This window comes from Rana temporaria, chromosome 9 (genome assembly GCF_905171775.1).
Source record: "Rana temporaria chromosome 9, aRanTem1.1, whole genome shotgun sequence".
NCBI lineage: Eukaryota > Metazoa > Chordata > Amphibia > Anura > Ranidae > Rana > Rana temporaria.
In genome coordinates this window covers 60435643-60448809 of record NC_053497.1, presented here as the reverse complement: position 1 = coordinate 60448809, position 13167 = coordinate 60435643, and the positions used below count along the sequence as shown (strand labels likewise).

Sequence of the window (13167 nt, the reverse complement as noted above, 5' to 3'; positions counted from 1 at the left end):
ATTTGTTTTACTTTTCAACAGATATAAAATACTTTTACTAATATATTTAGGAGATCATTACAAAATAAGACTTTTATTTATTTATATATATATATATATATATATATATATATATATATATATATATATATATATATATATATATATATATATATATATATATATATATATATATATATATATTCTGCTTTATGTTTTTTAAACAAAAAAGTATACCAAATCAATATTCGCTTATGAAAAGTAAAAAAACAAAAAAAAAAGATATTAAAATTGAGGATTAATTAGAGGCTAATATCAAGAATTGCTGTGACTAATTAAAATGTAACAAAGTTGTTGTATTGCAATTGGCTGCTCGGAACAGCAGACAAATTACATTGTTCTATCAATAATTGTTGTGGCAAGAGATGATGTCAGTGTTTTTTTTTTAACACAGACCATGATCAAATCTACACCTTTAGAAATATGCCCAGCAGGGGTGACATTGTAGGAGGTTCTGTAAGCTTAAAGCTGAACTCCAGGAATTTTGCTCCTTTGTAAAAAGTGAAGGCATAGTATGAGTTAAGTCCAAAGAGGTGCATACCACCTCCTGGACTTATCTCTATTATTTGCATCTGACCGGTTTATAGAACTCCCAAAAGACAGCTCCAGCCTGACAGGAACTTCCGGTTTTAGTACCTTCAAATGTAAAGTTGCTGCAGCTGCTAGGTCAAACAGCTAAATACACAGTTAAAATACCAAAGTGTTTGTAGCTCTGTTGCCAGTCTTGTGATCCTAAGATTTGTAAGTATTACCATTGCACACGTTCCTGGAATAGGCTCAAAAGTAGCGGGTGCTGCAGCAACTACAAGGTGGAGACTAGAGACATCATAGATCAATGCCCATATTTGCCAGCACACCAGAATCATCCAAAGCTTTTATTGAAGAACAATCCCATCACAAAGGACCAAGTTCAACATTTCAGAGCCGCGCAGGACCCCTTCTCCAGGTTCTGCTTGGTCCTGAAATATTGCACTTGGCATTTTGTAATGTGATCGTTCTTCAATAAAAGCTTTGGATGATGCTTGATGATCTGTGGTGTGCTGGCAAATATGTGCATTGAGTTTTGTTATCCTGGCTCCCCAGCCAGACACCACAGCTAGCTCTGTGACTTCTCCACAGAATGCACTGAAGTCTGCTCAAGAATTCAGTGCAGGTGCACGTATACCTGTGTTTGAACAATTAGAAAACAACAGCATCCTGCAAAGTTAATTCATTGTCCCCTTCTTCTGTAAGCATGCACATACTGCTGACAGACAGCACTGCAAGCCATGTACACACAGAACAAAATTTGCTTGGTGCAGCAGGGGCCGGACAAATCTCAATCCATGTGTGACCCTCCCTGTTTGACAGAAGCCATCATGGGAATGTAGGCTATACCAAGCTATTAAAATCTTAAAATAAGAGAACCAAACAAGACCATCAAAGATGGTGATAACTCGGCCGCGGCACCTTTATTGGTATAATCTATAATACAAACATTAAATATATTTAAATAAATAATCTTTATTAAAATATCAATCTATAAATCTTTAATTTAAAATATATTTTCTTTTTCAATCTTTAAAAAATTCTCACTCAGTCATAAGACTCAAGTGAGTGCCATAAATAAATTATCAACCAAGTCCCCCCTTGAATCAAGGGTGACAAACCACATACAAGGTGCTGCGACAAGGGTGGGGGGGATGGGGAGCTCTTGACCTGTAAGGTAAAATTGTGACCTGACCTCTATACCTGCGGGCTTTATATACACCTCGTAGCACATGTGAGTCATCAGTACACGTGTTTTTCCCGCCTGAACTTACACGCGCTTCCCGCCCAAAAAACACGTGCAAATCCCGCCTAAATTCACGTTTTTCCCTCTCAAAAACATGTGCCTATTGATTCCTATTTAAAACTATGAAACCCCCTATTTTTTTATTTTTTTTATTTAACTTAACTTCCTTAGGGATAGCCACAATCCCATGTAGTGGGCACTAATAATGCCCCCTTTTTCATTGGGTCTGCTTTTATTGGTCCCGCTGGAAAACCTTCAGCAATCAGTGGCTGCATCCAGTTGGTTGCAGCGCTGATCAGTGTATTCTGACAGCTTAGGAGTCCCTGCTGTCAGAATACAATGGCACAGTGGTGGGGATTCTTGCATGCACTTTGCTTGTGGATGCCGGAATCTGTTAGTTTTTTTTTTTTTCTTTTTATTTCTTCAGACCACTTGTTTAGCTTCTTATATTACTTGTATTTGAAAATTCAGTAGTTTTCAAATATTACATACTAAGCGTAAAGGTGTTTTTATATTTCCCTGGAAATTAGCTTTCAAAATGTTTTCAGTTTTTGATTCCTAATTTGCAAATTAGTTGATTCCCTAAAACCAAAGACCCCGAATAAATGGTTTTCTTTGGTCACCTCTTAGACCCGGTTCACACTGGGGCGACTCGTCAGGCGACGCAGCCGCCTGACAAGTTGCGTCCCATTCTAGTGAATAGAACTGTTCTAATAGGAGTGACGCAAGTCGCTCCGACTTAGAAAAAGGTTCTTGTACTACTTCAGGGGCGACTCGGGGCGACCTGCATTGACTTCTATACAGAAGTCATTTTGCAAGTCGCCTTAGATGTCGTCTTCATGTCGCCTGGCCGAGTTGCCCCAGAAGTCGTGCCGCCCCTGTGTGAACCGGCTCTTACTTTACAATTAGTAGGAGACCTGTTGCGTCTCGGGTTGTCTCACCCATATTATCATCACGACTGACACAGGAAACAACTTATATTGTACGGTATTAGAAGTGGGCACACTAAGGTGCTAATGTTGTCTGTTCTTTCCATTTGCATTACTTTTTTTTTCCTGGTGTTACCTTTTGTTATGTTAGGCTATGAATGTTCACTTTAAATGCAAGTTGTATTTAGAGTTCTTCTTTAATGTACAAAGAAAAAATATTGAATACAGAATTCAACAATATTTCTCTTTTCAATATCTCCAGCATACCCTCAAATTCAGGAAACAGAAACGTCAAGATATCTATAGAGACATTATCTGAGCAACCACAAACAACTGAAATCCACAAGACCGAGAGAAGCAGCTCTCCAAGGTGATTATCTATCATAAAAAAGGGTCTGTTCATCAACTGATATTTGTTGGCACCTGCGTTCCCAGGTCTTGCTGCCGGCTGCAACCTTGGAGTTATATTGTATGTTCACTTCAAATGCAAGTAGTATTTAGAGGTTGTTCTTTTAGTGCCCGTTCATGCTATCACCGAGAATTTGTGATCCGACTTGCGTCGCCCCAAGTCGCCCGACATGAGAAATTACATTAAAGTGAATGAGAGCCGTCTTAATGCACACTACTAAAGTCGCTCCGACTTCAGAAAAGGTTCCTGTACTACTTCAAACAGACTTCTAGGTGACTTGTACCCATTGATTTCAATGGAAGGTGCCATCAGTGTCTTAACTGAAACAACTTTACAGGAAGAGAAAATAGTTTTCTCAGGCAAACCCCTCCCTCCCACAGAGCTGATTATTGTTTGATTGGCCACTGGCAAAGTTGCCTGTCCTGGAGGCGCCTCGAAGTTGCCTCAAAGTCGTGCCGACTTTCATGTTGTGAAACCGGCACTTACTGTCTATTCTCGTCTCTCCAGAATGCATGTTGCCCTTAGTAGAAGGTTGTGGTGCCATTTATTGTCAAAGGCACTCCAATGCACTAACTCAACACACCTCCAGTGCACATGCTCTGAAGCTTATGACAACATCCTCCAAGGCCCCGTACACACATCCGAGAAACTCGACGGGCAAAACACATCGTTTTGCTCGTCGAGTTTCTTGTGAAGCAGCCGAGGATCTCGGCGAGCCAAGTTTCCTCATTGACTAACAAGGAAATAGAGAACATGTTCTCTATTTGGCCCGACGAGATCCTCGTCGGTTTCCTCGGCCGAAAGTGTACAGACGACCGGGTTTCTCGGCAGAATACGGCTCCGATCGTGTTTCTGGCTGAATTCTGCCGAGAAACTCGGTCGTGTGTACGGGGCCTCACACACAACTGTGCATCATGGTGCGCTGCATTGGAAAGAATGGTGCATGTCCGTTTTTTGTCTACTCTGATGCTTTGGCAGGCCATTTATTTAAATAAGCTGCCTTAACCCAATATATGCTTATGTGCGAAATAATGTAAGGCACTGGGACAGGTGTCAATCCAGCCCATGGTACAAAGAAATACAGTGTATACAGAATTCAACAATATTTATTTTTTCTGTATCTCCAGCATAACCTCGAATTCAGGAAACAGAAATGTCAAGATATCAATAGAGACATTATCTGAGCAACCACAAACAACTGTAACCCACAAAACAGAGAGAAGCAGCTCTCCAAGGTGATTATCTATCATAAAAAAGGGTCTGTTCATCAACTGATATTTGTTGGCACCTGAGTTTCCCAGATCTAGTTGTCTCCAACCTTGGTGTTATATTGTATGTTCACTTCAAATGCAAGGGGCATTTAGATGTTGTTGTTATAGGGTCTATTTTCATCTCCCCACAATGCGTGTTAAAGCATGCTTCCTGTGCATTGTGGTGCACCGCGTTGGATTAAATGCTGCATGTCCATTTTTGTTGTCAATTCTGGTGCTTTGGCAGGCCATTAATTTGAATAGGCCGCCTTCAAGCAACGCATGTTTATGGGCGAAATAACATGCGTTAACACAAGACAGTGGAATGTACAGGTGTCAGTCCAGCCTAAGGTATAAAGAAATATAGTGTATACAGAGTTCAACAATATTTCTCTTTTTTGTATCTCCAGCATACCCTCAAATTCTTCAAACAGAAATGTCAAGATATCAATAGAGACATTATCTGAGCAACCGAAAACAACTGAAACCCCCAAAGCAGAGAGAAGCAGCTCTCCAAGGTGATTATCTGTGATATTAAAAGGGTCACTCCACAGTTAGGGGCTGCACCAAGGGTCTCAGGTACTTTCTGCAGTCATGGGCAGATGTATGGGAGCGCTGATCTTATGAACTACAATATGGGCTGGGGATTGAGTTGTCACCTCTGAAGTCCCACAATGATATAAAAGAACTCAAGGCACCCATTTATCACCTATCTCAACTTAGTTTTTCCTAAAAGCTCAAATGTGTTTTTCAGGCCTAGTCCACGTTCCAGAGAAAGCACCATGACAACCAAAGTCACAGAATCTAGATACCGAGTTCCAGAGACACTTGGAGATACAATGCTTGAATCAAGTCCCAGCAGGTATGGCTCATTCTGTTATCCTTATTCTTTCAGATGTCGGTAATACATGCAGGGGAATGTGAAGCAAAATGTAATCTGCACAGTATTGGAAAAACTTGGTACAAAATAAATAAATAAAATACAAATGAACAAAACTAGTGTAGCAAAGCCAAATAAAACACATTTACTATATGATCAAAAGTCTCAATAATGTGGAAATTCCACCGTTGTGTAACTCTGGGTGATAGTTCATAAAAATATAAAAAAATTCATATCCAGTGACTTCAGTGACCACCACCTTTAGCAGGAATGCCTGCTCACCTCCAAATGTTGAGTCCCAAATGCCTGATAGTATGTCTCTCAGAATGCCATGGGATAAATCCTCCTCTTGGCGTCCCTGGACCTCGCTGACCTCCTCTTGGGATCTCAAACAATTATGTATGGCCATAGAGTAACAAGGGGAAACCATAGTGCTCTCTGTTTTGAATATTTATTACAACTACACACAGGGATTAAAATACTCACATAAATGTGAAAAACATGCATATCATCAACATTCCATGTTGGTATAAAAACGAAAAAAAAAACGTCCTGAATAGCGGCACATCACACCTGTACGCATTGCGCTCTCTTTTGAGCTTCTTCAGCAGGTCAACCTGCTAAAAAAGCTCAACAGAGAGCAGGCATTCTAGCTAGAGGTGGTAGTCACGGAAGTCACCAGATATCATGATTTTTTTATATTTTTATGAACTATCACCCAGAGTTGCAAAACGGTGGAATTTTCACATTGTTGGGACTTTTGATCATATAGTGAATGTGTTTTATATTGAGCTACACTAGTTTTGTTTACATGTCTGCCTAACTAAACTCATAGGAACACAATCAGTGAGTATTCTCTGTACCAGTATAGGGTCACCAAAAATTGGTTCTCTTTTATACAGAGGAGTATGTGAAGGAAGGCAGTCCATAGGTTGTAAAAGGTGATTTCCTTGGTTCGTAGAATCATCTCATTTGTAAAGAACTATAGCATTCCACTGAGTAGGGTCTTCAACACCCTCACTTGCAGGTAACCCTTTATCCAAAACCACATCTGGAACCATCCAATGGCGCTTCTGTGGTGGTTCGAGAGAGGGGGTGGAAGAGATCTGAGGGTTTACAAAGCGTTGTTTGACCTTCTTTTGAAAAAAGAGGTCAAATATTTCTGGTGAATTAGAATTTGGCCTTTTAGAAAAGCTTTGCACTTCTCACTTTAAGGAGTGTGTCACTTTGTTTGGACACTTTTGCAGTGATGATGGACACTGTGGGACAGATTCTCGTAGATCGGCGTAAAAATGGGCGGGCGTAACGTATCTGATTTACGTTACGCCGCTGCAAGTTTTTCAGGCAAGTGCTTTATTCACAAAGCACTTGCCTGTAAAGTTGCGGCAGGCGTAGCGTAAATCACCCGGCGGAATTCAAATTCAGCGGGTAGGGGGCGTGTTTCATTTAAATGAAGCGCGTCCCCGTGCCGAACAAACTGCGCATGCGCCGTCTCTAAAATTTCCCAGCATGCATTGCTCTAAATGACGTCGCAAGGACGTAATTGATTTTGACGTGGACGTAAATTACGTCCAGCACCATTCACGGACGACTTACGCAAACAACGTAATTTTATAAATTTTGGACGCGGGAACGACGGCCATACTTAACATTGACTGCGCCTCATAGACCCAGGGGCAACTTTATGCCGGGAAAAGCCTAACCTAAACGTCGTAACTTTACTGCGTTGGCCGCGCGTACGTTCGTGAATTTGCGTATCTAGATCATTTGCATACTCGACGGGGAAATCGACGGAAGCGCCACCTAGCGAGCAAAAAAAAAATGCATTTAAGATCCGACGGCGTAAGAGACTTACGCCTGTCGGATCTAATGGATATCTATGCGTAACTGATTCTAAGAATCAGTCGCATAGATACGACGGCCCATGGCGCTGCGCCGTCGTAAGCCCTTTGAGAATCTGGGCCTGTGATCGCAAAATAAGTACGTTATTGTTTTTTTTTTGCACAATCATCTGATGTTTGTTGCACTTTATACAAGTGTAAATGATTACATCTTATTGAATTGCACAGGGAGTTTGAGCCATACTTAAACAAAATTTGGGGAAGCGGCTGGACATTTTAATACGCATAATTTATTTTATGTTGTATTTGCATAATTATTTTGATGTTTGGTGCACCTTATTAACATGAGCGTAATTAATCACAATTTCTGAATAACATAGGAAGTCTAAGCACTGGTCATATTTCAATAAAAAAATAAGTTGTAGCTCATTGTAACATAAGCTTGTTTATTTGCTGTGCCTGTTTGACCCTGAGTAAAATACAGCTGTGCTTGGTTGGATATGACTTTTAGGGCAGTGATAGATCATAATCATAGTAATTGCTCATGAATGTGTGTCAGTTCCAGTGTACACACCATAGGTGAATGTGTGGAATGCCCCTATACTTGTATGTTTGCCTTTTGAGCATTGAGTATTTTGTAGGTATTGGAAACTTTCACTAGGTGTGCCCTTTAAAGCAGCCATTATAGTGTTACAGAAATGTCACTAAAGCCAGTTTAGAACGCAAATAGTATAACTGGTTTTCTAGGTTATGAGACATTGGCATTTTACATGCACACTTTTACAGGTTTGCTTAAATACTTTTGACATGACTGTTTCATTCTGTTACATGAAACCTGCCCCTGTGTTGGCATTGGATTGCTTCTGAAAGTTCTAGTTGCCTGGCTGTTATTTTGACGAACCGGCTCCAGTTGTTTGCATCAATTTCCCAAAACAGGGATGCAGATCATCAAAGCCGAAGTACAGCCAGAATGCATCTATAGACTTGTTTTGGATATGGGTTCAAAGAATTGAGACAAAAAGCCAGAATATCTAGGGCATCTAGCATTTAGTAGGAGAGAGGGACCAGCAATGGCAGACTCCATGGGGTTGATTTACTAAAATTGGAGAGTGCAGAATTGGGTGCAGCTGCTCATGGTAACCAATCGACTTGTATCTTTAGCCTGTTCAGTTAAAGGGGTGTTCCACCTTTTTTTTAAGTTTATTAAAAGTCAGCAGCTACAAAAAGTGTAGCTGCTGGCTTTTAATAAACAAACACTTACCTGCTCCACGGGTCCAGTGACGCACCGGCCGGGGCTCCGCTCCTCGCCCCCCCTCTTCATTCTTAGTGTGGGCACCCGGCAGTGACAGCTTTCGGCTTCACGGCTGGGCACCCACTGCGCATGCGCGAGCGGCGCGGCGCCGTCCGATTGGACAGGCGCTCGCCTACAGGGTGGGATTAAGCTAATCGCCTTTCCAGCCCCTTGGCAGAAGGAGGAAGTGGGACAGGAAGTCCCCTTCTCCTGAAGCCCCCACTCCCCCCCCAAAAAAAATTACATGCCAAATGTGGCATGTAAGGGGGCGAGGAGTGGGTTAAGCGGAAGTTCCATTTTTAGGTGGAACTCCGCTTTAAGCTTTTGACAAAAAAAATGGAAGCTGGTTGATTTCTATGCAGAGTTGCACCAGATTTTGCACTGTCCAATTTTAGTAAATCAACCTCCCTTTTGTTTCTTATGACAGGATCTCTTTAAATATAGCGATTGTATGAGAATTGTGCGGCTCTACAGGATCTCTTCATGTAGTCTCATCAAGGACAACAATAGTAATGGACAAAATGTTTCCACCTTAGATGATGCAGATACCACGTTATTCCAAAAAAATATTTTATGTGACTTTATATGTGGCATAGTTATTATCAGGATACTTGCCATCATTACCATTTGCACTGTTTCATATTTTGCTGTTGCCATTTAAGGTACTTATAGTTAGCAGAAAACATCTGCCTGTTCTATATACAAGTAGAGAATGTTCTGGTTCGTAGGCCCTACCCAACAATGGAGGGCATCTTCTTGACCCAAGATTTTCAGAAGCAAAGTTCATAACCTAGGTTGGATTTTACCCAGCCGATCACCATTGCTTTTCCCAGTGCAGGAGATGACTATAGTGCTTCCTCTCCATAGGCACAAGTAAACCGGATATGATGACATTTCCATCTGGACCATAATCTCTTATCGGAAAGATCTTTTAGTAGTTGAATTGTGAGTGTATGTAGGTACTTTAAAATTAACTTGTGGCCACTCTACAGAAATTCAAGTTTTCAATTTTTTTAGCAAGCAGTAAATGAGCTTAGCGACAAGTTCTCACTGATCTATGTAGCTGCAAGCACTGCAGAGAAATTCATCATGAAACCTCACAGCAAAGGCACTGAAGTTGTCCAAGTGCTTAACTCGGCAGCCTTTCAGCCTTCTAAATGTAAAGCCAGAGTAGGAGTTCTGGAAGGGAAAGCGGGGGAACTGAGGTGCTGTGAGAAGGACTTGGATACCTTCAGTACTTCTGCTATCAACTTTGATAAATTGCAAAATTGCACCACAGTGCCTGCAGCTACATACTGTTTCACAGTAGGTAAGGTTGAATAAAGACAATAGTCCATCCAGTTCAACCTGTGTAGGTGTATGTGTGTCAATGTCGATTAATCATTTCCCATATCCCTGTATGTTGTGCTCACTAAGATGCATGCCCAAGAGTCTTTTTTTTTTTTTTTAATTGTAATACTCCCTGCTGACACCACCAATTGTGGAAAAGTGTTCCACACCCTTCTTGCCCTGACAGTGAAAATCCCAATACACAGCTTAAGGTTAAACCACTTCTCCTCCAATCTCGTTGTGTGGCCCTGTGTCCTCTTACACTCCCAGAGACTAAAATGTTTATACTGCTTGCTTTTAATATGAAAACACTTTAATTCCCATAGCCTCGCAACAGGTTCATTTTATGATACTTATCAGCATTTGGAATATATGCAGTGTGGGCTGTGGACAGAAGTGTGTTTCTGTGTTGGACCCCAGATCTGCCACCATTTTAATGCAGGCAGCCAATCGGACTTCTAATTCCTTTATGAGGGAGTTGATTGTGGTCATCTCTGACTAATAATGCACCCTTGTTATGTGAAATGCATATTGCATCTGTATTATCATGGTATGCATTCACCCACTATATTTGATGGGTAATGCTCTCAAAAAAAAGTGTTGGTTAACCTCAGATCAAGAGTCTGAAGTTCATTATTTGTCAAGGGAGGTGACTGGCCCCAAGACAATTTACTTGTGTTTTGGCATATCTAGATAGAAGTGGGTTGTCCACATTCCCAGCATGCTTCTGGTTGGCGTGGTTCGTTTTTTGTGAAGGGGGAGGCTGCTACCAAGAACCAGTTTGGCCAGAAATCTGTAATATAGTGTCTGATTAACCTTCTTGAGATTTTTATCATATGCTATTTAGCTTAAGGGCTCTTTCACACACGCTTGTCCAGTTTTACGGACTCCGCTTGCTTAGCACAGATCACTCCATTGATCCCCGCTAAGCCAGCGGATGACAGGTCCATCTCTGCTCACTATGCAGATGGACCTGTTGGAACTCCACTCTCCTCTATGTGGAATCAGATGAAAACAGATCCGCCTGTCCGTTTTCATCCAATCTGATCTTCCAGACGAGAGTAAAATAGGGTTTCCATCCGTCTGAATTTAGTGGAGTGGATGTCAGTTGACATGTCACTGCTGACATCTCTCGCTCCATAGAACTGTATGGAGCGTCCGTTCAGGTCTGCCTAAAATACTGAGAGGCGGACCTAAACAGTCCGCATGTGTGAAAGGGGCCTTATACTTCAAATTTATATGGCATGAATTCTTTATCCGACTATAAAATATGAAAAAATTATCCTACAATATTTTTTTGAATTTAGTAATACAGTGTTAAAGGTTCATGTTGTATGAACACCAATATTATTTAAAGCTGTTTAAAAAAAAAAAAAAATTGTAGTAGTTGATACCAGAACAGTAGGTGAAGGACGATCTCCCAATAAAGACATGTCCTAATGTCACAGGCGTGCAGGGGCAGGTAAGTCGTCTGGAACCAAACTCTCAGGCCCCTTACACACGACCGAGTTTCTTGGCAGAATTCAGCCAGAAACTCGATCGGAGCTGGATTCTGCCGAGAAACCAGGGCGGGTGTACACTTTTGGCCGAGGAAGCCGACGAGGATCTCGGCGAGGAAATAGAGAATATGTTCTCTATTTCCTCGTTGTTCAATGGGAAATTTCGGCTCGCTGAGATCCTCGGCGGCTTCACAAGGAACTCGACGAGCAAAACTATGTGTTTTGCCCGTCGAGTTCCTCAGACGTGTGTACGAGGCCTCACCCTTTCACCAGTCATATTAGGACAAAAGACTGCAGGGGGGATCTACTGAAACTGGAGAGTGCAAAAGGGGTTGTAAAGACAAAAATATTTTCCTCCTAAATTAAAGTCTGACAGTAGCTGATAAAGTAAAAAGTAATGTTTTGCATTATAACTAGTTTGATACCTGTTGAAATCGAGCTGTTTTATTCACCTCCGTCACTCCTGAATCATTATTCTCACTGACTTCCTGGTTTGCAGTGCGCATTCATTCTTGCTACATCCCAGCCTAATGGGAACTACAGTTCCCATTAGGCTTAGCCTCCATGCCTGTGAGGGATAAGAGAGCATCTTCACGCAGGGCTGTAGTCATAGGGAGGGGGTGAGCACATTCTGCTTTCCACCATGCAAAACGACTCAGATGCTGGTGGAAAGCAAGAAGAGGAGTGACAGGAAATGGTATTTTCAAACCTGGATTACTGTATTTTGGAGGTCAAAAGGAAAAACGAGGCAAGTGATATTTAAATGCTCTAGCTTACAGCAATCAATTGATCTAATAAAAAAACAAACCTTTAGTGTTCCTTTTAAGCTTGTTCAATTAAGCTTTGACAAAAAAAAAAACCTGGAAGCTTATTGGTTACCATGCACAGCTGCTCCAGATTTTGCACTCTCCAGTTTTAGTAAATCACGCCCTGTGTCTGTACATAGGGAAACATGGGATGCCTGCACACAGCTCCAGCTGCATAAATACGTCACTCCTTCATGCTGTACAGACTACAGCGCTCATGTGAATGAGGCCTTCGATTTATGCAAAGTGATCATTTTGATCAATAAACTAATATTTTTTTTGCAAAAGATCAATTGGTGATAACAGAATATCCAACTGAAATTTATTTTTGTATAAAACAATCTTTCTTGGGCAATATATCATTTGAATCTGTGATTAGTTGTTCATCGTTGTTATCTGCTGGCTCCAATGTATCCTAGTCGGCATAGTCAAACTTTCAGATTCACCCTTCCAGAAATCGGATACAGCCCTGTGCTGGGTTTGGAAAAATATGACTACCTAGTTCTAGATATCCCTGTACTGTTCACTGGAATAATTCTGAGAGAAGCCATGAGCCTCAAGGGGGTGGGAAAGATCGACTTTGTTCAAAACCCATAGACCAATCGGATTCTTCTCTGCACTGGGGATAAGCTATGAGGAATCGGAACAATTCTTCTTTCTCATGCTTTGATAAATGAAGACCAATGTAGGTTAGGTTTTCCAAGCCAGCCAAGGGGTTAATGTAGAGTAGGGGCGGATGCGCTCTTCTCCAGGACTCTTTATTCAGTTGTCTCCAGCTTGTCACCAGTAATTAGGAGTCTGCCCGTCTTCCACTGCTTCACTGTCCTTCCAATTACTCTAACTCGTGTGACCCCCTCACATCATCCTGGAGACTGGGAAACAGAAGATTCCAAACACTGCAAATTATTAAATGACTTCTGTCTGTTTACTGATTGACATTGGGGATATAGGAAAGTTGTCATCCATTGTTTGCTATTTTTCAGCATTTATCATCCAGAAGTGATTTTAAAATGTATCTAAACCTAAAGAAAAATTAAAGCAAAACAAAAAAAAGCTTATCTACACCTATTCTTAAAAATGTTTCCGCCTACCTGTTGATAGAGCCTGGCCAAAAAAGGTC

At 41.3% G+C, this 13167-nt stretch overlaps 1 protein-coding gene across 14 annotated transcripts in view; it reads left to right on the top strand.

Annotated features, from left to right (window-relative positions):
* The window catches only part of ZNF185 (zinc finger protein 185 with LIM domain), a 188782-nt gene that overhangs the window by 150176 nt on the left and 25439 nt on the right, over positions 1–13167 (top strand). For 10 of the 14 annotated variants that reach the window (XM_040323636.1, XM_040323643.1, XM_040323648.1 and 7 more), the window contains 4 exons: positions 3005–3112; positions 4279–4386; positions 4812–4919; positions 5156–5263. In XM_040323636.1, the coding sequence (XP_040179570.1) occupies positions 3005–3112; positions 4279–4386; positions 4812–4919; positions 5156–5263 (432 nt within the window). The remainder of the gene's footprint in view (positions 1–3004; positions 3113–4278; positions 4387–4811; positions 4920–5155; positions 5264–13167) is intronic. The other 4 variants (XM_040323641.1, XM_040323640.1, XM_040323645.1 and 1 more) reach the window with 4 other exon arrangements.